Raw genomic sequence first — 27,107 nt, 5'->3', positions numbered from 1 at the left:
ACAGGAAGTGACCAGAGACAGAGCACAGGTACTGACAGGAAGTGACCAGAGGCAGAGCACAGGTGCTGACAGGAAGTGACCAGAGGCAGAGCACAGGTACTGACAGGAAGTGACCAGAGGCAGCGCACAGGTGCTGACAGGAAGTGACCAGAGGCAGAGCACAGGTACTGACAGGAAGTGACCAGAGGCAGAGCACAGGTACTGACAGGAAGTGACCAGAGGCAGCGCACAGGTACTGACAGGAAGTGACCAGAGGCAGAGCACAGGTACTGACAGGAAGTGACCAGAGGCAGAGCACAGGTGCTGACAGGAAGTGACCAGAGGCAGCACAGGTACTGACAGGAAGTGACCAGAGACAGCGCACAGGTGCTGACAGGAAGTGACCAGAGGCAGAGCACAGGTGCTGACAGGAAGTGACCAGAGGCAGCACAGGTACTGACAGGAAGTGACCAGAGACAGCGCACAGGTACTGACAGGAAGTGACCAGAGGCAGAGCACAGGTGCTGACAGGAAGTGACCAGAGACAGAGCACAGGTACTGACAGGAAGTGACCAGAGGCAGAGCACAGGTGCTGACAGGAAGTGACCAGAGGCAGAGCACAGGTACTGACAGGAAGTGACCAGAGGCAGCGCACAGGTACTGACAGGAAGTGACCAGAGACAGCACAGGTACTGACAGGAAGTGACCAGAGACAGCACAGGTACTGACAGGAAGTGACCAGAGGCAGCGCACAGGTGCTGACAGGAAGTGACCAGAGGCAGAGCACAGGTGCTGACAGGAAGTGACCAGAGACAGCGCACAGGTACTGACAGGAAGTGACCAGAGGCAGCGCACAGGTGCTGACAGGAAGTGACCAGAGACAGCGCACAGGTACTGACAGGAAGTGACCAGAGGCAGAGCACAGGTACTGACAGGAAGTGACCAGAGGCAGAGCACAGGTGCTGACAGGAAGTGACCAGAGGCAGCGCACAGGTACTGACAGGAAGTGACCAGAGGCAGCGCACAAGTACTGACAGGAAGTGACCAGAGGCAGCGCACAGGTACTGACAGGAAGTGACCAGAGACAGCACAGGTACTGACAGGAAGTGACCAGAGACAGAGCACAGGTACTGACAGGAAGTGACCAGAGACGCTGACAGGAAGTGACCAGAGACAGAGCACGCCTCCATTTGTTTAAATACAGAGATTTATTAAATATTAACAATAAGATTGATTGATTTGTCCGACAGCAGCTTCATGTGCAACAACACAAAGACAGAAACATGAGACACGTGATTTTAAACAGGATCTGTGATTCAACTTTTATTTTAGGATTAACGGGTGAACAAAAGAGTTCTTCAGTCCGACCTCATTAAATCATAGAACTCTGGATCTTCTATCCTGCTGACATTGTTGAAAATAAACTTTATGTTTACTCCGAGACAATGTGAACCTCCTCTCAATAAAACACTGTTCAAAGACAGAGAAGCAGCGACCACTCAAACTCATCAAACATATCTGATACACGTCATGTGACTTACAGAATCACAGTCTGAAAGTGTTTCCACAGACGATGGTACGACTTCTCTCCTTGGAGACTTCTCCTGTGAACGTTCAGGTCACCAGGAACTCTGAATGCAGAATGTGTGAATTCTCACGTGCTTCTTCAAAGAGCTTGTCTTGGTGAATGATGGTTTTTCACCTGTTTGAGTTCTTCTGTGATGTTTCAGGTTTGTCCTCTGAAAGAATCTTTTTTCCACATGTGGTGTAGGAGCGTGTCTTCTCACATGGACTGTGAACCTCTCTTTGATTTAAAGATGTGTCGTGCAGGTAAACTGCTATCCAGCTGTGTGCGTCCTGTTGTGATGATTCCAGTTTGATCGTCTAAAGAATCGTTTCCCACAGGAGTGTGGTATCTCACCTGTGTGGGCTCTTCTCACCTGTTTCCTCAGATCACAACTAAATCTGTAGGTTCTTCCAAATGTTCTGCAAGTAAACGGCCTCTCGTCTGTATGAGTTATATAGTGAACTTTCAAATGAGAGAATCTTTTCCCACAGGTGCTGCAGGAGTAAGTCTTCTCACCTGTGTGTGTTCTTGTATGAATCGTCAGTTCTGACATGAAACTCAATACTTTCCCACAATTCTTGCAAGTATGCATCTCCTGACCTTAGTGCACGACACGCTGATGTGTCAGTAATTCTGATTCATGCTCAAAAGCTTCCCCACATGTGTCACATTTGAAAGACGTTTGACTTTGGTGAGAATTAGAATCAGTCTCTGATGTTTTAGTGTTTTTTCTAGTTGATTCTGAGTCTCTGAGCTCGCTGCCTTTGGGATCTTGATTCTCAGCATCCTGAGAGTTGTGAGAAAGGAGCTGGTGTTTATTTAGTAGTTGTTCTTCACTGTGGTCTGTCTCCTCATGAGTAAGAGTCATCATGGATGTGTCAGTCTCCTGCTTCAGTACGAGCTGCTCTCCCTCCTGACTGCTGCAGAGTCCCTCCTGCTCCTCTTTAACCTGTGGAGGCTCTGGATCCTCTTGGTCCAGGCTGGAGTTCCTCTCCTGGTCATCCAGAACCTCCTCCTCCTCACACACAAGTTGCTGTGGGACATCTGGATAAACATGGAACAAAAACATTTATTCTAAGGTGTCCCACAACGTCGAGGGTACTGACAGCTCAAAGCTTTGTGAGAGGGAGGGCTGCTAAATCAGAAACTTCATTTAGATAGATATGTTTCTAAAAATACATTCTTGGTTACTAACGCACAGAAATGGACACGGCAATGATCCATAAACATATTATCTTTGTTTGGTACTATCTTAAGAACAGGCAGCTCTTTTCTCTAAAGGAAAAATGTTTGGGCTCTTGCTTCGCGTTTGCACTCGTTGGCCACCATATAAGAGGAATTGTACATTAAAAGAAGTAAGTCAGTTCTTCACCTGCTCTGTGTAAGATGATGTGAGGTTTCCAAATGATATCCAGCAGTATGCGCTGACAATCGATCTCTTCCTCGTACTCGACGATAGTTCTTTTAAAAACTACAAAGATGTCTTCCGCAGCAGCCGTTGGTCGCTGGTTGATAAACTCTCTCAGACTCTCAGCTGAACACATTTGTTCCAACCCCTAAATTAATGACTCGTTGTTAACCGGGAGTCGAACATAAATCAATCAGAAATTAAATCATTTTAAAGAAAAGGTTTATTTTTACCATCAAACAACGAAACAACAAAACTATGAGCTGAAAACTGGGATACAAAACAAAACAAAAGAGAAAGGTCAGCCACCCAAGCCAGCCCACACAGGGCCGTCGGACCGGGCACTCACCCTCTACCACCAAAACCACAGGATCCCTTAAAACCATGAACAAAAGCCGCGATAAAGGGATAAACAAAAAACCAGGTTACTCAGACAACATTGATAAGCAATAGACATTCTGTCGTGATTCTTCAGGAACCAAGGAGCGAGAGACATGAGAGCCGGGCAGTTCCTGTCTTCTTATTGACACCGTCCTCAATCACCCCCAACCATACACACCCTGTCCTCAATCACCCCCAACCTACACACCCTGTCCTCAATCACCCCCAACCATACACACCCTGTCCTCAATCACCCCCAACCTACACACCCTGTCCTCAATCACCCCCAACCATACACACCCTGTCCTCAATCACCCCCAACCTACACACCCTGTCCTCAATCACCCCCAACCATACACACCCTGTCCTCAATCACCCCCAACCATACACACCCTGTCCTCAATCACCCCCAACCATACACACCCTGTCCTCAATCACCCCCAACCTACACACCCTGTCCTCAATCACCCCCAACCTACACACCCTGTCCTCAATCACCCCCAACCTACACACCCTGTCCTCAATCACCCCCAACCATACACACCCTGTCCTCAATCACCCCCAACCTACACACCCTGTCCTCAATCACCCCCAACCATACACACCCTGTCCTCAATCACCCCCAACCATACACACCCTGTCCTCAATCACCCCCAACCATACACACCCTGTCCTCAATCACCCCAACCTACACACCCTGTCCTCAATCACCCCCAACCATACACACCCTGTCCTCAATCACCCCCAACCTACACACCCTGTCCTCAATCACCCCCAACCATACACACCCTGTCCTCAATCACCCCCAACCTACACACCCTGTCCTCAATCACCCCCAACCATACACACCCTGTCCTCAATCACCCCCAACCATACACACCCTGTCCTCAATCACCCCCAACCTACACACCCTGTCCTCAATCACCCCCAACCATACACACCCTGTCCTCAATCACCCCCAACCATACACACCCTGTCCTCAATCACCCCCAACCATACACACCCTGTCCTCAATCACCCCAACCTACACACCCTGTCCTCAATCACCCCCAACCATACACACCCTGTCCTCAATCACCCCCAACCTACACACCCTGTCCTCAATCACCCCCAACCATACACACCCTGTCCTCAATCACCCCCAACCTACACACCCTGTCTTCAATCACCCCCAACCATACACACCCTGTCCTCAATCACCCCCAACCATACACACCCTGTCCTCAATCACCCCCAACCTACACACCCTGTCCTCAATCACCCCCAACCATACACACCCTGTCCTCAATCACCCCAACCATACACACCCTGTCCTCAATCACCCCCAACCATACACACCCTGTCCTCAATCACCCCAACCTACACACCCTGTCCTCAATCACCCCCAACCATACACACCCTGTCCTCAATCACCCCCAACCTACACACCCTGTCCTCAATCACCCCCAACCATACACACCCTGTCCTCAATCACCCCCAACCATACACACCCTGTCCTCAATCACCCCAACCTACACACCCTGTCCTCAATCACCCCCAACCATACACACCCTGTCCTCAATCACCCCCAACCTACACACCCTGTCCTCAATCACCCCAACCTACACACCCTGTCCTCAATCACCCCCAACCTACACACCCTGGGGAAAACCAAAAGCAATTAGTCGACAGGTTTACGAACAGTTACACATTACAACCAGCAAAGAGAGGCAAAACAACATTGTTGTTGTTTTATTAAACTTTAAAAAGATGAACTAGGACAACAGGAAAGTCTGAGAGGAAATGTAGCTGCGTTCAGAATAATGCTTCTCCTGTTTGTTTACTTCCACTGTGTATCACACTGTAAAGTACCGACAGCGGAGGTGCCGCGTTTATTTCGTTCCGCTTTCAGCTCACTCGTTTTTCTTTTTTTTGTGATCAACTTTTTATTGAAATTTTACATAAGATGCTTATACACATGATCTTCAATGACAGAAACCCAAGACAGCATCATCAAACATACAAACTATTTACAGATCGCTGTTGCCTTGATGAGGAAAAATATACATCAAATTTTAAACAAAGACAAAATTACTGAGTGAAATTATGATATGCATGTACACACACACACATATATATATACCCATACACACACATGCACACAAAATAAAACTAAAACAAATAAACAGATAAAGAATAACATAAAAATAATTCAAGTAAACAATTTCACAAAAGTGTAAGTTTACGTTTTGTTTATAATACTGGTTATATTTGTTCAAGAAAAAGTGGATCTGAAAGAGCTGAAATAAGGAAATCCCAAGCCTGTAAAGTGGATGCCCGTGCCTTATGAATTACAGCTAATGATCTTTCAATATGAGAGATGTCTGTCAAATAGTTAAACCATTCCTTTAGCGATGGAGATTCAACAGAGAACCAACAATGTATTATCGTCTTCTTTGCCGCAGTTGAGCTTGCAAAGATAATTTTCCTAAAGGCCAGTTTGCATGTGATATGTCTGAGAATTTGGTTATATTCAAACCCAAGTATATAAAGCTAGAGTCATGCCACTGTATATGTGGAATAGTTGGTAAGGATAGCTGCTTTGCTGAAACATTTAGAGGAATGAGTAAAGATTTATCCCAGTTAATTTTATAACCAGAAAATTGACTGAACTTGCTAAAGACCTCTAATATACGAGATAATGAGTTGGAAATATTAGTGAAGTACAATAATACATCATCTGCATATAGGGAGATCTTGTGTTTTGTATCTTGTGTACTGATAGGTGATATCTGGTTATTCAGTCTAATTTCCTGAGCCAACGGAACGCAAAAAGGAGTGGAGAAAGCAGGCAACTTTGACGAGTACCGCGCCGTAAGGAAAATGGTGTAGACAGGATGTTATCTGTTTGAACGACTGCATAAGGATTGGTGTAAAGTGTTTTTATCATACATAAATATTTTCTACAGAATCCAAACTCCTCAAGAACAGCACATAGATAATCCCAACCCACTCTATCAAAGGCTTTTTGCGCATCTAAGATAAAAACCGCAGCAGGTTCCTCATTTGATTCTGATGCATGAATAATGTGAAGAAGCCGTCTGATGTTGTCTGATGCAAGCCTTCCTTTTAGAAATCCTGTTTGGTCGTAATGAATTAGTTTGCCTACATATGGCTCCAGTCTTCCTACTAAAAATTCTGTTGTGATCAATGATATCGGTCTATAACTGCCACATTTTAAAGGGGATTTGCCTTTTTTAAGTAACACTGAAATAAGAAATGTATTTTGGTCGCAATGAAAAGATCCAATATCAAGGGCATAATTTTTTCTTTTTAAAGATTTATTTTTGGGCTTTTCGTGCCTTTAATGCAGAGATAGGACAGTGGATAGAGTCGGAAGCCGGGAGTGACATGCGGAGGCGAGCCCGGGCCTACCGCTCAAGACGAGAGTCTCAATACATGGGACGCGCGCCCTAACCATTGCACCACCAGCGCGCCCCTCAAGGGCATAATTTAAAGAATCTAGGATGAGTGGTCCAATAATATCCCACAGTTCTAGAAGAAGCTCAGGAGGCAGGCCGTCAAGGCCTTTCCTTTCTGCATTGATTTTAAGGCCTCTTTGAGCTCCGAGAGGGTGAGTGGTGAATCGAGGGAGTCAGCCTCCTCAGTAGTTAACTTCAGTAAATTAAGTTTTAACAAATATGATTTAAGGTCAGTCAAATCTGGAGTAGATTCACCCTTATACAGATCTGAGTAAAATGATCTAAACGCTTCATTTATTTCATCTGGATCAAAGGTAATAGATCCTAATAGGTAGTATGTAACTCTAACTCTAGTACAATGAATTATAAATTCAGCTTTTACTTTACTCAAATTGTTTAGTTCAAATTTCAGCGTAGAAAGAGTTGATTGTGTCTGTTCAGAAAACTGATGTTTCTGTCTAGTTTCTAACGTCTGTATGTCACCCTCTAGGTGTGTGATTCTGCGTTTCCTTGACTTATTCAAAAGAAGATTCTCCTCTCAAAAAGCATTTAGTTGTTTCCCAAAGTATTTGTGGCGAAGTTGCAGTCTCTGAATTAATTTCTAAAAATACTTTGAGGTTGTTTCTTAATTTTTTCAGAGTGAGTGTTTTGGAGTAATGTTGTGGTACAGCGCCATCTACTGGAGAGAGGCACTCTGCCCAATATGAGACCTATACATCACTTCATCTGATATTATTGTTGGAAGAATATTGGCAGATGTAACACAACGGTTTAGGTAGGGGGAGACAAATATGTAGTCAAAAGAAAGTATAATTTGTAGTTTAGAAATAAAGTTCTTAATCTCACAGGATGATTCCTGAACTTGTACTCATTGATTTATCTAAATGTATGTAGGTGACGTAGCTGCGTTCAGAATAATGCTTCTCCTGTTTGTTTACTTCCACTGTGTGTCACACTATAAAGAACCGACAGCAGAGGTGCCTCGTTTATTTCGTTCCGCTTTCAGCTGACTCGTTTTTAAATTAAATTTGTGTTTATAATCAGGAGCAATAGTTTATTCTGTTAATGACTATTTAATAAATTAGGTATTACCAAGGAAATCCGCTCGTTTTTGTCTGATTGAGATGGAAAACCCAATTTCCTGTTAAGACCGTAAATATGTTTAACTTTGGCGTCACTTTGGTTTATTTATTATCACTTTGTTATTTGTTAATAACAATTTCATTTAAATTATTGAATATATATTATATATGTTTTATAAGAATCATGTTTGTATTCTTTATATTTTTACATGTAAAACAACATTTTTATAAGATTAATAAACTTTTCTGAGTTAATATTTGAGTATGAAGGATTAGCTAACCTGTATGTTAAAGATAATTACTAATAAATAAATATATAGACACGTTGAGAGAAATGTATATATATATATATATATATATGGGTAGATATAGAAGAAACTGCCAGGATGGTTAATGATTCATGGAGAAGGAGTGGAAATAATTAAATAACTTTAAACTTCTTCTCCCTCCTTTTTGGATCAAATCAATAAAAATACAATTCACACGGCGACCTGTAAAATAGAAATAGAAAGAATTTTAAAGCTTCTTTTGTCTGACATCTTTCATTACTACAAATTCATTTTTTTTCTGTCTGCTTATTTATAATTATTAATCTATTAATCTATTTATTAATTCATTATTAATTATTAATCTATTGAATCATTTACTATTTGCATGTTTTTTAAGCATTTCTCAGTTTTGTTCTACTTTGTTTGTTTATTTTGTCTGTTTTGTCTCCCTTCAGTTGTTTGTTTGTTTCTGTCTTTTTATTGATGTATTTTTTGATAAGGACTAACTCCCTTTAAGTGTCACATTTTTATCATCCTTTGTGATTAAAAAACAACAACAGTGTGTGTTCATGTGAGCCAGGTCTTGTTTTAGCACAGTGTGGCCGGCAGGGGGCAGAAACACGACACCGATGAGTCCACGCTGCCAGAAATGAAACCAACGAAGAAGAAGAAGAAGAAGAAGAAGAAGAAGAAGAAGAAGAAGACGAAGCGTTCCTCCTTCCTCCGGTAGTGAAGTGGATACTTTCAGCTGTCTGAGCTCCTTGTGTTTACTTCTTTAACGTTAACACATCACAGGTGAGTCACAGAGGTTATATTTCTTTGAATTCACTGAATGATTCGCGTTGATTTGTTTCACAGATCACAGAAACACCGGAGAACCAAGTGTTAGCTTCACACGGCTAACTTCTCTGTTATCTTGACTTTAAACCTCAGTTAGCAGGCTCAATGTGGCTTTCATGTCAATGTCTGAACTTTGGGACTAATCATCTGAACTGGACTTTATTGCGTCACGGTGACGTGAAGTCAGGCCGTTATCTCTGACACTTTGTTCTTCTTCGAGACTCCAACAAAAAGTTACCGAGGAAGAGAAAACAGAAGAAGAAGAAGAAGAAGCTGCTGTTCTGTGGAGTCACAGTTACTGAGTGTTTGAGTGTTTGAGTGGTTTAGTGCTGCAGCTCTTCTTCTCTCCACGTAGACACACATGTGGTGACCTCTGAGCATCCTGTGTTTACATTCAGGGAGAGTCTCTGAGCAAACCTGTTCAGAGTCACAGCTGAGAGGAAGACACCTTCAATATAAAGACACCTTCAATATGAAGACACCTTCAATATAAAGACACCTTCAATATGAAGACACCTTCAATATAAAGACACCTTCAATATAAAGACACCTTCAATATGAAGACACCTTCAATATAAAGACACCTTCAATATAAAGACACCTTCAATATGAAGACACCTTCAATATAAAGACACCTTCAATATGAAGACACCTTCAATATGAAGACACCTTCAATATAAAGACACCTTCAATATGAAGACACCTTCAATATAAAGACACCTTCAATATAAAGACACCTTCAATATGAAGACACCTTCAATATAAAGACACCTTCAATATGAAGACACCTTCAATATGAAGACACCTTCAATATGAAGACCTTCAATATGAAGACACCTTCAATATAAAGACACCTTCAATATGAAGACACCTTCAATATGAAGACACCTTCAATATGAAGACACCTTCAATATAAAGACACCTTCAATATGAAGACACCTTCAATATAAAGACACCTTCAATATGAAGACACCTTCAATATGAAGACACCTTCAATATAAAGACACCTTCAATATGAAGACACCTTCAATATAAAGACACCTTCAATATGAAGACACCTTCATAACCTGACTAACAATATGAAGACACCTTCAATATGAAGACACCTTCAATATGAAGACACCTTCTTAACCTGACAAACAATATGAAGACACCTTCAATATGAAGACACCTTCAATATGAAGACACCTTCAATATGAAGACACCTTCTTAACCTGACTAACAATATGAAGACACCTTCAATATGAAGACACCTTCAATATGAAGACACCTTCATAACCTGACTAACAATATGAAGACACCTTCAATATGAAGACACCTTCAATATGAAGACACCTTCTTAACCTGACAAACAATATGAAGACACCTTCAATATGAAGACACCTTCATAACCTGACTTTCAATATGAAGACACCTTCAATATGAAGACACCTTCATAACCTGACTAACAATATAAAGACACCTTCAATATAAAGACACCTTCAATATGAAGACACCTTCATAACCTGACTAACAATATGAAGACACCTTCAATATGAAGACACCTTCAATATGAAGACACCTTCTTAACCTGACTAACAATATGAAGACACCTTCAATATGAAGACACCTTCAATATGAAGACACCTTCATAACCTGACTAACAATATGAAGACACCTTCAATATGAAGACACCTTCTTAACCTGACTAACAATATGAAGACACCTTCAATATGAAGACACCTTCATAACCTGACTAACAATATGAAGACACCTTCAATATGAAGACACCTTCATAACCTGACTAACAATATGAAGACACCTTCAATATGAAGACACCTTCAACATGAAGACACCTTCATAACCTGACTAACAATATGAAGACACCTTCAATATGAAGACACCTTCATAACCTGACTAACAATATGAAGACACCTTCAATATGAAGACACCTTCATAACCTGACTAACAATATGAAGACACCTTCAATATGAAGACACCTTCATAACCTGACTAACAATATGAAGACACCTTCAATATGAAGACACCTTCATAACCTGACTAACAATATGAAGACACCTTCAATATGAAGACACCTTCACAACCTGACTAACAATATGAAGACACCTTCAACATGAAGACACCTTCACAACCTGACTAACAATATGAAGACACCTTCATAACCTGACTAACAATATGAAGACACCTTCAATATGAAGACACCTTCACAACCTGACTAACAATATGAAGACACCTTCAATATGAAGACACCTTCACAACCTGACTAACAATATGAAGACACCTTCATAACCTGACTAACAATATGAAGACACCTTCATAACCTGACTAACAATATGAAGACACCTTCACAACCTGACTAACAATATGAAGACACCTTCACAACCTGACTAACAATATGAAGACACCTTCATAACCTGACTAACAATATGAAGACACCTTCAATATGAAGACACCTTCTTAACCTGACTAACAATATGAAGACACCTTCAATATGAAGACACCTTCTTAACCTGACTAACAATATGAAGACACCTTCAATATGAAGACACCTTCTTAACCTGACTAACAATATGAAGACACTTTCATAACCTGACTAACAATATGAAGACACTTTCAATATGAAGACACCTTCTTAACCTGACTAACAATATGAAGACACCTTCAATATGAAGACACCTTCAATATGAAGACACCTTCTTAACCTGACTAACAATATGAAGACACCTTCACAACCTGACTAACAATATGAAGACACCTTCATAACCTGACTAACAATATGAAGACACCTTCAATATGAAGACACCTTCTTAACCTGACTAACAATATGAAGACACCTTCAATATGAAGACACTTTCATAACCTGACTAACAATATGAAGACACTTTCAATATGAAGACACCTTCTTAACCTGACTAACAATATGAAGACACCTTCAATATGAAGACACCTTCAATATGAAGACACCTTCTTAACCTGACTAACAATATGAAGACACCTTCAATATGAAGACACCTTCTTAACCTGACTAACAATATGAAGACACCTTCAATATGAAGACACCTTCTTAACCTGACTAACAATATGAAGACACCTTCAATATGAAGACACCTTCTTAACCTGACTAACAATATGAAGACACCTTCAATATGAAGACACCTTCTTAACCTGACTAACAATATGAAGACACCTTCAATATGAAGACACCTTCTTAATCTGACTAACAATATGAAGACACCCTCATCCTGCTGTCTTCTCTTCAACTGACTAAGACAATATGAAGACACCTTCATCCTGCTGTCTTCTCTTCAACTGACTAAGACAATATGAAGACACCTTCATCCTGCTGTCTTCTCTTCAACTGACTAAGACAATATGAAGACACCTTCATCCTGCTGCCTTCTCTTCAACTGACTAAGACAATATGAAGACACCTTCATCCTGCTGTCTTCTCTTCAACTGACTAAGACAATATGAAGACACCTTCATCCTGCTGTCTTCTCTTAAACTGACTAACAATATGAAGACACCTTCATCCTGCTGTCTTCTCTTCAACTGACTAAGACAATATGAAGACACCTTCATCCTGCTGCCTTCTCTTAAACTGACTAACAATATGAAGACACCTTCATCCTGCTGTCTTCTCTTCAACTGACTAAGACAATATGAAGACACCTTCATCCTGCTGTCTTCTCTTCAACTGACTAAGACAATATGAAGACACCTTCATCCTGCTGCCTTCTCTTAAACTGACTAACAATATGAAGACACCTTCATCCTGCTGTCTTCTCTTCAACTGACTAAGACAATATGAAGACACCTTCATCCTGCTGTCTTCTCTTCAACTGACTAAGACAATATGAAGACACCTTCATCCTGCTGCCTTCTCTTAAACTGACTAACAATATGAAGACACCTTCATCCTGCTGCCTTCTCTTCAACTGACTAAGACAATATGAAGACACCTTCATCCTGCTGCCTTCTCTTCAACTGACTAAGACAATATGAAGACACCTTCATCCTGCTGCCTTCTCTTCAACTGACTAAGACAATATGAAGACACCTTCATCCTGCTGTCTTCTCTTCAACTGACTAACAATATGAAGACACCTTCATCCTGCTGTCTTCTCTTCAACTGACTAAGACAATATGAAGACACCTTCATCCTGCTGTCTTCTCTTCAACTGACTAACAATATGAAGACACCTTCATCCTGCTGTCTTCTCTTCAACTGACTAAGACAATATGAAGACACCTTCATCCTGCTGTCTTCTCTTCAACTGACTAAGACAATATGAAGACACCTTCATCCTGCTGTCTTCTCTTCAACTGACTAACAATATGAAGACACCTTCATCCTGCTGTCTTCTCTTCAACTGACTAAGACAATATGAAGACACCTTCATCCTGCTGTCTTCTCTTCAACTGACTAAGACAATATGAAGACACCTTCATCCTGCTGTCTTCTCTTCAACTGACTAAGACAATATGAAGACACCTTCATCCTGCTGTCTTCTCTTCAACTGACTAAGACAATATGAAGACACCTTCATCCTGCTGTCTTCTCTTCAACTGACTAAGACAATATGAAGACACCTTCATCCTGCTGTCTTCTCTTCAACTGACTAAGACAATATGAAGACACCTTCATCCTGCTGTCTTCTCTTCAACTGACTAACAATATGAAGACACCTTCATCCTGCTGTCTTCTCTTCAACTGACTAAGACAATATGAAGACACCTTCATCCTGCTGTCTTCTCTTCAACTGACTAACAATATGAAGACACCTTCATCCTGCTGTCTTCTCTTCAACTGACTAACAATATGAAGACACCTTCATCCTGCTGTCTTCTCTTAAACTGACTAACAATATGAAGACACCTTCATCCTGCTGTCTTCTCTTAACCTGATTAACAATATGAAGACACCTTCATCCTGCTGCCTTCTCTTCAACTGACTAAGACAATATGAAGACACCTTCATCCTGCTGTCTTCTCTTCAACTGACTAAGACAATATGAAGACACCTTCATCCTGCTGCCTTCTCTTCAACTGATTAACAATATGAGCTTACTTAGAGAAGGAGAAACTATTTACTTTTCTTTGATTCTGCCTTATCTTACACAACACCCCCTGAACCCCCTGATCAGTCTGTAAGGACTTGGGAGTTAGTCTGGCTGCTGGAGAGGTGCCAGGTCACTTCCTCAGTGCTGTAGATGTGCCCTTGAGCAAGGCACTGACTCCCCTCCAGCTCTGACATGCTCCTTGTGTAGAAACAGGAAGTGGTTAGGGATCCCAAAGTGAGGTCAAACAGCTCAAAGGAACGGTAACAAAGGTCAATGTGTGATGTCATAAGGTCAGTGTGTGATGTCATAAGGTCAGTGTGTGATGTCATAAGGTCAGTGTGTGATGTCATAAGGTCAGTGTGTGATGTCATAAGGTCAGTGTGTGATGTCATAAGGTGGATATGACTATCTACGGAGAGCCTGAAGGGACAAAATAACACAACATTAATTGAGATTAACTCTTTAATGCTGAAGGCTCTAATTTTAACATTTCGCTTAATGATGTGATTTATTTTAAATTAGAATGTTTCTTTTTATATATTTTGACAGTAATGGGTTAAACACAACAAATGAGTTATTTTCTATATAATATATGAGGGGGGGGCTAGGGGAACACAGTCTTGGATATCTATAAGTTTTAGGGAGCAGACATTTATTCAGAGTGTATAGACCTATTAAAAAAAAATAAAATTAAAAATGTATTTTCTTACCATATGCCCTAACACGGTCAGAATGATTTCAAAATAAAAGTGGAAAATTCTCCATTTCTGACAAAAATGAACATCTCGGGCAAAACCAGACTCACGCTGAGTCTGACAGAGTTACAGAAGTACAAAGATAACGATTTGTTCTGAAAGTCTCTCACGTGGGGAGAGCTCTTAACTTGCTCTGTTCGGACACTAGATGGCGGTAGTTCCTCTCACTTGGCTCGTCAGCTGTTCTGTGGGTTCAGAGGTCAAGTCTGTTTGGAGCTGCTGCAGACATGTTTGTGTTTGAATCGATGAGTCTTTCTTTAACTCGTCACAGTCAGCAGCTGGTGGAGACGTGTTTTATTTTCGTTGCTGACACTTCTCTGTTTTCTAAAGCTCTCAAAGTTTACACTCTCTGCACTCTGTGTGCACAGAGCTCTGAAGTTCATCACTAACTTCTGTGTCCACACGCAGACTTAAACACTGACGTATTACCTCCAGGTCAGTCTGAGGTCTGCTTCCTTCAGACCTTCAGAAGAGTTCAGGGACTTATCATCTTTGAGCCCCTTTCTTACCGTCTGCTCCAAAAGTCAGAACTGAAGTTTGCTGCTCACATAAAGAGCTGAGACGAGCTGCTCTCATTGGAGGATGTTAAAGGACTTGGCGGTGGACACATCTGGCTGCAGATGTTCTCCCTGATGTGTTTGTGGATGTTCTTGACAAATTTGTCCTTTTGTGTCTTTAAACGTCTGATAAAGATTTATTTTTTATATTTGTCTGTGCGGCTGCTCTGCGAGTTTTTTCCTGGTGAAATAACGGTTTGAATGTTTTACTATCGATCTTTGAAATAACAGTTTGTAATAAGACACGTGATATTGAAAACACTTTGATGAAAGAGAGTCAGTGTTGATGTTTTAGACGCTGAGTTTGTGTGTCTGGATCACGTTTTGGTGCTGAAGATGTGAAACATGAATCTGTCTCTGTGGATGTTCTTGTGCAGGTGCAGAGTTGATGCTGCCTTCACCTCCATCCTTTCACCTCAGCCTCCGCCCACGTGCCCAGTGTGTGCATGCATGTGTGTCTATGTGAGTGTGTTTGTGTGAGGCGGTGAGTGTGTGTCGCCCCGCCCCCTCTGCCCACCATGTCCCTGTTTCCCTCGATGGTCCAGCCGAGCCTGCAGACGTGTCTCCGCCTCCTCTGCCTGCTCCTCCTCCTCACCGGCTCCTCCGCCACAACCACTTCGAGGAAGGACCCCGATCCAGGCACCATCCTGCTGCCGACAAACACGACACAAGGTGACGTGTGTGTGTGTGTGTGTGTGTGTGAGACCACGCCCCTAACACTTTGTTCTCTTGTCCCTTTAATAAGACTCGGGTTATGTTGCCTTTATATAAAAGACTTTGTTATTACGTTATGTTTTCATTCTGATTTCAGCTCACTTCACTTTGTTTTGTTCCTCAGGTGAAAATGCTGACGTCACTCTTCCAGAGACCGGCTCCTTTAAAGTGGCCACGTTACCCCCACAGAAGAACTCCAGCAACCAATCAGACAACTCTGTAGCATCCCAAATTCCACCCGACCAATCAGAAGGAGGAAGGAATTCATCCACAAGCTCATCAACCAACCAACAGCCAAGATCCCGAGACCCTCTGCTTCCTCCAACCAGAGAGGGAGTCAGTGGACCAATCACCAACACGGCAGCAGCGACAACAACAACATCGTCATCTCCACCTCCAATGAGCACAACAACAACATCTCCAACAAACACAACAACAACATCGTCATCTCCACCTCCAATGAGCACAACAACAACATCTCCAACAAACACAACAACAACAACGCCATCTCCACCTTCATTGAACACAACATTATCTTCTCCTGCTACAAAATCAGCAACAATGAAGACAACAACGTTACCAGAACCTTCAACGACAGACATGACCTCCTCATCTTCACCAACAACAACAACAACAACAACAACAACAACAACAACAACCAGCAAAACCATAACTGCCTCTGCAGCAACACCCCGTCCTAAAACAACGACGACTTTGGCAACAACCCCAAGTTCAGCTGGCACGCCACAGCCAAACACCCCGAGCACCAGGACGCCAACCAGGACGCCAACCAGGACGCCAACCAGGACGCCAACCAGGACGCCACCAATCCAGACGACCTCTTCACCCACAGCACAGCCTACCATCGCTCCAACCGGCCACCATGAGCCGGTTTCCACGGGAACGCCGCGGGTTGCCGTAGTAGAAGTAGCCGGGTCTGCTCTGACCAAGCAGCTAATGAACACTGCGTCTCTCCTCGGCGTCCTGCTCTTCGGCCTGCTCTTCTTCCTGATGACGGTGGCGGTGTTCGTCATGCAGGCCTACGAGAGCTACAGGAGGAAGGACTACACGCAGGTGGACTACCTGATCAACGGCATGTACACCGACTCGGGGGTGTGAGGGAGGAAGCACAACGTGTGGAGATTTGTTTGGGTTTTTTTGTCCTCGTTTTCAGAGAACGAAGAGAGGAGGACTGCGTGGCGACACGGTGCTGATCCTGTGCCTCTGATTGGTCGATTGAGTCCATTCTTACTCCTTCCTGAATTCTCTAACAGCTGACTGAACTGATCGTTTTCTAACTTCATCACTTTGTTTTTCCATCTCTTCCTTTGAGGGTTTGAGAGTTTAACTTGTTCTGTTTGTGCCAAATCTTGAAACGTGGCTCGTAAAAAGAGGTCGCCTGGATACAAAAGAGCGTTAACGATGGTCCCACGGTGGTTAGACCAATCAGGAGGCTTCAGTTAAGATAGAACTTTGTTTATAAAGACGAACGACTAGTATCCACCTCCTCCCATTTCACAAAAGTGAAGCCAAAAGTGAATCCCTCCTGTGACGGGCACTGACATATTGGTCTGGTAACGTGTTGATGCCCCGCCCCCTTCCTCTAGCTCAAACTTACATTAAACTTCCTGGTCAAAGGTCGCTCAGGGGGGTTCAGTCTACAGCAGAACAGATTCTTGTGTCAGCTTGTGTTCCAGAGCACACAGCAACGCAGGAGCCTCATTCGTCAACACAGCTGTCAATCATGACGTCATACTTCTTTTATAGCATCGATAAACTAATTAAAACTACAGAAACCATGTTTGAAAAACATTTGTTTGACAGTTTGATCTTGTCCCGTCTGTTAGCTTGGAGGAGGCAGAGCTTATGACCTATAATGCAAGCTGTCAACAGGGGGAGCTCTAAATGTTTTGGCTTCACTTTTTAGGGCGCTGTCATGTCGTCCATCTTCTTTTTTACGGTCTATGATGTAGAAAGCTCAGCCACCCAGTGTCACATGAATAATTTCACACAGAATTCAGCTCAGTAAGGATGAGCACTGTCACTTTAAGAAAAATCAATTCGCTAATTGGTTAATTAGCATACAGGCCATGTAGAGCGTTATCATAGACTGTGTATCAGACGTTAGCTTAGCGTCATGACATCACTCATTTCATCTTGGACAAACGTTGTCTACGGCTCACTTCCTTAGACAAAATGAACAACAAGAACAGCCATCTCCGCCCTGAGCTTCTTTTAGTACAACCAAACCGACATTTGTCAATCAGAGGTAGCCCCGCCCCCTAACTCATTCTAGTCTCTAATTGGACCACAATTTAGTAGATACACATTGAGCTGTGTTGAAGAAGACTTGAAACTACAGACTGAGACCAAAAACTCGTTTTGAAAATGTTTACTGAGGTCCAAACATTTCATGATAGACTTATTTACTATCAGCCGCCCCCTCCTGGCCGTATGAAAGACTTTTCATTCTTTTTTGACAGCTCGGTGAAGGACCAAAGTTTATTTGTTAATTTGATGTCGCACATTTCGTGGAACAATTATTTAACGGTTAGAAAAACGGTGAAAGACAAAAAAGCAGCTAAGAGCCTTAAGGACAATGAGGTGTTATGATTGAAACGCGCCACAGAGACGTAAACTGAGACGGTCAGGATCGCACCCACAAGGTATTAATTTAATATCATGATCATTTATCAAACTCAGCTGCATTAAATCATACGTACATGATCTTATTTAAAGGTCACATTTAAAATCCTCTTCTCCATGTTCCTCTAACATGTGTCTCTAGTCCGTCTACAAACCCCCCAATGATGAGAAAAGTCCATCCTCTCCGTCTTTTGCCTGCTCCACTTTTCAGAAAATGTGTGCTCAAACAGGCCGTTTGGAGATTTTCCCTTCATGACATCACAAAGGGCAGTAGCCCCTCCCCCAGGTGGGTGACACTCCCACAGCTAGGTGTTTGTTCTGCCCTCTAAGTCTGCCTTCTCACCGTAAACAATAGGACATGGAGCGAGAAAGACAGAGACACCCGAGCCCTTCCAGAGAGGGGGCGTGGTCAGACACAGCTCATATACATATTTAAAGGTGCAGACACAGAAACAGCCTGTTCTGAGCAGGGCTGAAATAGAGGGGTTTATAGACATGATCAAATACAGGATCAGAGTGGATTTAGAACAAGAAACTTCACACACATGTTTTGAGGAGCTCTGAGACTTATTTACACTGAAGAGGAGGAGGAGGATATGTCACCTTTAAAAGTTTCCCCACTGAAACCAAAAAAGAGAAAATGTTTAAAAAACTGATCCTAACTGATAAAGACGGGAGAAAAAAGAGTCTTACTGATGTATCATCGGCCTTTTACAGAGAAAAGAAGATTTAATCTGAAACCATTTCATGCAGAAAACTACACGAGAGGTGATTTCTGTGAAGGTGTAATGACCTAGTTTGTCCAGCAGAGCACGCTCCGACGCCATAGCCTGAAATGACTTTGTTTGCTTAATAGGCAGATTTACAAGTTTGCAACAACTCAAATCTTAGCGAATGTCTGATTTCTAATCAAATATCTCATAAGACTTATTTTAATCCAGAGAAGCATCTCATTCCAAGACGTCACAGCGAAGAACAAGTCCTGAGTTGTTTGTTAGAAGTGGAAATATGTGGACATGAAGCGAGCTGAGGACTGACGTCTTGCTTTCATGACTCTACAGTCACACTTTCTCATGTTCTGCATCGTCAAACCTAATTCATGCCTGACTTTCTGCTTTTCACATCTTGATATAAGACGTGTATTTATCCTGTCAGGTGAACATGGGTTATAAAAAGTATAATGAGATATTATTTGATAGAAAGAAGACGGTTTGAGTTTTCAGTCTCTCCACATTGTTATGCGGCGTTTACTTCAGGTGAATAATCCTCTAACCCGTGAACAGCTCGATGTGAGGCCGCCTCTTTGAAATCCAGGTGAAACTTGTTTAATGTCAGACGGGTGTTTTATGACATCATCACCCTGATTCTGCAGCTTCACCCACAGAGAGAAGTAACACCTCTGATTCAGGACTCCATTAGACCTCATGTCAGCGAGTCCCAAAACGGGTTGTCATGGTAACCGTAGTGACATGTTACTGAGGGTGCTCGCTTGTGCACATGTTTGTTTTTTTGTGTTGAAGATGTCTCTTCATTTCAGACAGAAACAAACGATTCCTGATGCGCTGCAGATACAGAAAGATGCTGCGGGCCCAGCGACATGTGACGGCTGCTTTAAATGAGATATTTCATGTTTAAAATCCCACTTCAAACCTTTACAGCAACAATCTGTAACTTTCCACCTTCTGATATAATTTAAAAATCCATCTAACGGGCGATTTGAATTAGGTGAGCCTTAAAGGTCTGGATCTGGATCAGGGTCATCAAAACCAGTTTTTCTCTGAACAATCAGGATAAACGTGAGCTGAAGCTGGACTAGGCTACCAGACCCAGATCATTTTATCTGGATCAAACCTTTTGAACAAGCGGGCCCTGATTTCAAGATTTAATCCAATCGCTTTAATCCTGCTGGGTTACTTCTGAACAAACGTGCTGGATTAGGTGATCCTTAATGGTCTGGATCTGGATCAGGGTCATCCAAACCAGTTTTTCTTTCCAATAAATGGATTACCAAAATCTGGATCTCCAAACCCCTCAGCAGATGAAACTGTTTGAACAGCTGAGCGCTGCTTTAAGTTACGAGCGCAGCAGGCGAGCTCACAGGAGGTCCAATTAAAACGAGCGTTACATTAAAGCGTAGCAGGCCGCAGCGTCTTCTCTTCGCAGCGTTGATTACATTTTCCTTCAAACTCTTCCCTAAATGTCTGATTGTTTCTTTAAACTTTAATATCAGAGTCTGTATCATGATGTGTTCCTGCTGCTTTTTGCACACATGCAATGAATCATGGGAAATAGGGCCATACTAGATTTTTTATTTTCTATATATTCTACTTTTTGCACACGGTGAATGTATTTTTCAAAGCTCGGCTCGACTGGACTCCCGACCACGTTGTGTTTAATGTTCAGTGTTCTTCATTGTTTACATCTTTAACACGAGTGTTGGTTGATCATCACTCCTGAGATTTATGTCTTCCATTTCATTATATAACTTTACTCTTAATAGAGCTATACCACAGATTCTAAGAATTATTGGGTTTTTTGTCATGAAATAAAGTTGCAGCTAATTTGTTTGTATGACTTTGAGTAACTTTCTGCAGCTCGACTAGATTTCTGTTTTTAAAACTGTGGACCGTATTCCCACGGCGGCCATGTTGCTGTGACGTCACACTCAGTGCGAAGCTCAAATGTTATCCTGACTGTATCCGAATTGCCAAGTACATACTCAATCTGTCAGTATGCAGTACGTACAGTCTGCTGTATACTGTTAGTACCTACTGTTCACGTTTCCTGAACCGGCCGCATCTACAGGTTTTCTTTTTTTGTCTATCTTTATTCAAGAAGAGTGATGCTCAAAAAACAATATCACAATGTAAATCAAGTAAAAGATTAAATAACTAAATAACATACAGTACATAAAGAACAAATGAAAGACAGTAATATACAGAATATAAAATAAACCAGTAAAGACATTTAAATAGTTAAATCATTATTTAAATAGTGAAATCATTATTTAAATAGACGGGGAAAAGTTTTATAATGCAGACATTTGTTATATTTTCTGTTGTTAATTTAAAGTAATGATTTCAGTCGGGACTTTAAATTAAGATTAAAAATTGATTAAAATAATCCACGCTCGTTTGTTTTGATTTGGAGGCGGACGTGAAGTGACGATTTACGTTTAATTTCGCACAGCATTGTGGGTAAAATACAATTAATTTCCTGAAAGCACGCATCCGATCCATACTGCATGAAACCAGGAAGTTAGTATCCATACTGAAATGTTCAGTATACTGAGGTGGACCCAAAAAATGACCACGAGGGTTCAGTATACTGAACTGTGGCTATTCGGAAAGGGCCACTGTCTTACTCAAGCAGAAACCTCCAGTGTTGAAACATGAAGCCGATGCTGAAGTGTAACATCCTGCAGTTCCTGGAGTGTCCACTAGAGGCTGGCTGCAGAAGCACAGGAAGTCACATACACACCCATTCTAAAAAGCCTGTTTTTACAGCAGAGATGAACATGTTTACAGCCTGGTTCAAAAAACCAAATAGGTGTGATTAGCTCATGTCTGGATGGACACACACTGTACGGGGGGTGAATGTTTTGATGACTCATCAGTTTTGATTTGATGAAGGATAAGAGTTATTCACAATAAGGCGTGTAGCTGACCTGATTGACAGGTGGGCGCGGTGTAACGGTTTGTCAGGAGGTTTAAAACCCGCCTCAGCTCCAGCTCTCAGCCTGTGGTTAGGTTGACTGAAAGTTAGACTGAGGCAGCATTTCCAGCATGGAGACCGCCATCGATGGGACTCCAGCGCCCCCTGCAGGAACAGACGGGGGACGTCATCGATGGGACTCCAGCGCCCCCTGCAGGAACAGATGGGGGACGTCATCGATGGGACTCCAGCGCCCCCTGCAGGAACAGACGGGGGACATCATCGATGGGACTCCAGCGCCCCCTGCAGGAACAGATGGGGGACGTCACTCAGGCTGCGTCCATAATCTTTACAGTCTGTGATCTCACTGTTATGTTCCAGGTTAAAGTCGTATAAGCGTTGCAGATCACAGCAACTGTTGTCATTTGAAAGCGTCTACACAAACAATCTGGAGACACAACGGGCCGGATTACGAGTTACAAACATATTCATGACCGCCATGGGAATATGGTCCATTATAACTCTAAACTGTGAAGAAATGCTCTCCACAGTCTGATGAGGACAGACTGACGGGTTTCTGTTCTTCATGCTACAGACTGGAGCCTTTCCTTTTGTCTGCTCGGATCAACATTCTTCATCTCAGCGTTCATAATCAACGGACTTTTGCCAAATAAGAACTCAATCACATGATTATTGTTAGCTCAGTAGGACCTGAGAGCTCACTAAGACCTGAGGGCTCACTAGGACCTGAGAGCTCACTAAGACCAGAGAGCTCACTAGGACCTGAGAGCTCAGTAGGACCTGAGAGCTCAGTAGGACCTGAGAGCTCACTAAGACCAGAGAGCTCACTAGGACCTGAGAGCTCACTAAGACCAGAGAGCTCACTAGGACCTGAGAGCTCACTACGACCAGAGAGCTCACTAGGACCTGAGAGCTCACTAAGACCAGAGAGCTCACTAGGACCTGAGAGCTCACTACGACCAGAGAGCTCACTAGGACCTGAGAGCTCACTAAGACCAGAGAGCTCACTAGGACCTGAGAGCTCACTAAGACCTGAGAGTTCACTAGGACCTGAGAGCTCAGTAGGACCTGAGAGCTCAGTAGAGCTCAGTAGGACCTGAGAGCTCACTAAGACCTGAGGGCTCACTAGGACCTGAGAGCTCAGTAGGACCTGAGAGCTCAGTAGGACCTGAGAGCTCACTAAGACCTGAGGGCTCACTAGGACCTGAGAGCTCACTACGACCAGAGAGCTCACTAGGACCTGAGAGCTCACTAAGACCAGAGAGCTCACTAGGACCTGAGAGCTCACTACGACCAGAGAGCTCACTAGGACCTGAGAGCTCACTAAGACCAGAGAGCTCACTAGGACCTGAGAGCTCACTAAGACCTGAGAGTTCACTAGGACCTGAGAGCTCAGTAGGACCTGAGAGCTCAGTAGAGCTCAGTAGGACCTGAGAGCTCACTAAGACCTGAGGGCTCACTAGGACCTGAGAGCTCAGTAGGACCTGAGAGCTCACTAGGACCTGAGGGCTCACTAGGACCTGAGAGCTCACTACGACCAGAGAGCTCACTAGGACCTGAGAGCTCACTAAGACCAGAGAGCTCACTAGGACCTGAGAGCTCACTACGACCAGAGAGCTCACTAGGACCTGAGAGCTCACTAAGACCAGAGAGCTCACTAGGACCTGAGAGCTCACTAAGACCTGAGAGTTCACTAGGACCTGAGAGCTCAGTAGGACCTGAGAGCTCAGTAGAGCTCAGTAGGACCTGAGAGCTCACTAAGACCTGAGGGCTCACTAGGACCTGAGAGCTCAGTAGGACCTGAGAGTTCACTAGGACCTGAGAGCTCAGTAGGACCTGAGAGCTCAGTAGAGCTCAGTAGTACCTGAGAGCTCAGTAGGACCTGAGAGCTCACTAAGACCTGAGAGCTCAGTAGGACCTGAGAGCTCAGTAGGAACTGAGAGCTCACTAAGACCTGAGAGCTCAGTAAGACCTGAGAGCTCAGTAGGACCTGAGAGCTCAGTAGGACCTGAGAGTTCATTAGGACCTGAGAGCTCACTAGGACCTGAGAGCTCAGTAGGACCTGAGAGCTCAGTAGAGCTCAGTAAGACCTGAGAGCTCACTAGAGCTCAGTAGTACCTGAGAGCTCAGTAGGACCTGAGAGTTCACTAGGACCTGAGAGCTCAGTAGGACCTGAGAGCTCAGTAGAGCTCAGTAGGACCTGAGAGCTCAGTAGGACCTGAGAGCTCACTAAGACCTGAGAGCTCAGTAGGACCTGAGAGTTCACTAGGACCTGAGAGCTCAGTAGGACCTGAGAGCTCACTAAGACCTGAGAGCTCAGCAGGACCTGAGAGCTCACTAGGACCTGAGAGCTCACTAGGACCAGAGAGCTCACTAGGACCAGAGAGCTCACTACGACCTGAGAGCTCAGTAGGACCTGAGAGCTCACTACGACCAGAGAGCTCAGTAGGACCTGAGAGCTCACTAGGACCTGAGAGCTCAGCAGGACCTGAGAGCTCAGCAGGACCTGAGAGCTCAGTAGGACCTGATAGCTCACTAGGACCTGAGAGCTCAGCAGGACCTGAGAGCTCAGTAGGACCTGAGAGCTCAGCAGGACCTGAGAGCTCACTAAGACCTGAGAGCTCACTAAGACCTGAGAGCTCAGTAGGACCTGAGAGCTCACTAAGACCTGAGAGCTCACTAAGACCTGAGAGCTCAGTAGGACCTGAGAGCTCAGTAGAGCTCAGTAGGATGAATGAGAAAGCATGGTGTGTTTGTCTGCAGTGTATAATGGATCAGGTTGGACTCAGATCTTTCTACTGATTTTCTGTTTCTGTGTTTGTGTGAAACATAAATCTCTGTTGGCAAGAAGTTTCTGTAAATGTCCTGCATTCAAGTGACGTCGGACTCTGCTGTGGGAGTGGCTCAGTGGTCGCCTTGGGAGTGGCTCAGTGGTCGCTGTGGGAGTGGCTCAATGGTCGCCGTGGGAGTGGCTCAATGGTTGAACATGACGTTTCATGGGGGGTAGTCCCAGGGATCTCTGGGTCATCGATCCGAGCTGCAGAGTCGTGCAGGTTCAGCCTCGGGCAGTCCGGGCGCGGCGCCACACGTTCGTAAAAGGAGAAATATTTTTATTGGTCGCTTCACGTTAATCAGATGGAAAAATGCACGCTCATAAAAAAACACATGTGCGTGTTTAACAGCGGGTTTGAACCAGACGAGAGTAAAGATCTACTGATTCACCTCCGCTAGAGGGGGCAGTAACCACCAGGGGGCAGTAACCACCAGGGGGCAGTAATCACCAGGGGGCAGTAATCACCAGGGGGCAGTAAGCACCAGGGGGCAGTAACCACCAGGGGACAGTAATCACCAGGGGGCAGTAATCACCAGGGGGCAGTAATCACCAGGGGACAGTAACCACCAGGGGACAGTAATCACCAGGGGGCAGTAACCACCAGGGGGCAGTAACCACCAGGGGACAGTAACCACCAGGGGACAGTAACCACCAGGGGGCAGTAACCACCAGGGGGCAGTAATCACCAGGGGGCAGTAACCACCAGGGGACAGTAATCACCAGGGGGCAGTAAGCACCAGGGGGCAGTAACCACCAGGGGACAGTAATCACCAGGGGGCAGTAATCACCAGGGGGCAGTAATCACCAGGGGACAGTAACCACCAGGGGACAGTAATCACCAGGGGGCAGTAATCACCAGGGGGCAGTAATCACCAGGGGACAGTAACCACCAGGGGACAGTAATCACCAGGGGGCAGTAACCACCAGGGGGCAGTAACCACCAGGGGACAGTAACCACCAGGGGACAGTAATCACCAGGGGGCAGTAACCACCAGGGGGCAGTAACCACCAGGGGACAGTAACCACCAGGGGGCAGTAATCAGTGACAAAGGTAGCCTAGCTTATCATGCTAACAGGACCTGCTACGTGACAAAGGTAGCCTAGCTTATCATGCTAACAGGACCTGCTACGTGACAAAGCTAGCCTAGCTTATCATGCTAACAGGACCTGCTACGTGACAAAGGTAGCCTAGCTTATCATGCTAACAGGACCTGCTACGTGACAAAGGTAGCCTAGCTTATCATGCTAACAGGACCTGCTATGTGACAAAGGTAGCCTAGCTTATCATGCTAACAGGACCTGCTACGTGACAAAGGTAGCCTAGCTTATCATGCTAACAGGACCTGCTGCGTCAAACTGAACAGGAAGTAAGCGTTTAACAAATAGCTCCAGTGGAGTTACAGCTTCCTTTGAAGAGTATCAGCCAATGAATACGCTGCGTTCTGCACACTGCAGGTGTCCATTTTCAGGCGCCATCAGTGGAAATGCCGACATTCATACGTGGGTAGGGACAGGAAGTGGATTGTTACTTCAGTGAAGCAGTGAACTGAAAACCAACTTTAGCGACTCAGGAGGAAACCTTATTTGTGGGGACTCTGGACGGGACTGTCCCGGTCCAAAGGGGGCGTATGGTTACCGTGAGAGCTCCACGAGGCTCCACAGTGATGGGTGGGGGGGGGGGGGGGGTCACCGTGTCAGCAGGTACTTCTCCTCGCCTCCTGGGGGATCCTGATGTCCAGATGAGACATGTAACCCCTCCAGCGGTTTCTACGTCGACCTTGGAGCGACCCCGCTGCCCCCTGCAGGGGAAACTGATTTAAACCGTTTTGATTTCAGAAGAACAAAGTGTCTGTTTCAAAGAGCGCTTTGATTTCCTT

General features: G+C 43.9%; 2 protein-coding genes across 10 annotated transcripts in view; both read left to right on the top strand.

The window, feature by feature from the left end:
• The window catches only part of LOC136179750 (NLR family CARD domain-containing protein 3-like), a 497,803-nt gene that overhangs the window by 23,748 nt on the left and 446,948 nt on the right, over positions 1–27,107 (top strand). The gene's annotated exons all lie outside the window — the stretch shown is intronic.
• On the top strand, positions 8,808–21,289 carry wu:fa25f02 (uncharacterized protein C11orf24). Its single transcript, XM_065957426.1, has 3 exons — positions 8,808–8,942; positions 15,740–16,034; positions 16,201–21,289. The coding sequence occupies exons 2-3, from the start codon at positions 15,881–15,883 to the stop codon at positions 17,193–17,195; spliced, it is 1,149 nt and encodes a 382-aa protein (XP_065813498.1). The 5' UTR covers positions 8,808–8,942; positions 15,740–15,880; the 3' UTR covers positions 17,196–21,289.

The sequence above is a fragment of the Labrus bergylta genome, chromosome 7 (genome assembly GCF_963930695.1).
Source record: "Labrus bergylta chromosome 7, fLabBer1.1, whole genome shotgun sequence".
In the NCBI taxonomy this organism is placed as follows: domain Eukaryota; kingdom Metazoa; phylum Chordata; class Actinopteri; order Labriformes; family Labridae; genus Labrus; species Labrus bergylta.
The sequence above is the reverse complement of the archived record's forward strand: the minus strand, read 5'-3'. Positions and strand labels throughout refer to the sequence as shown.

Excerpts from the sequence above, each read along its gene's own strand:
- wu:fa25f02 (XM_065957426.1), top strand. The coding sequence starts at position 15,881 with ATGTCCCTGTTTCCCTCGATGGTCCAGCCGAGCCTGCAGACGTGTCTC. Across the intron at positions 16,035-16,200 it reads GCCGACAAACACGACACAAG|GTGAAAATGCTGACGTCACT; the intron begins GTGACGTGTGTG and ends TTTGTTCCTCAG.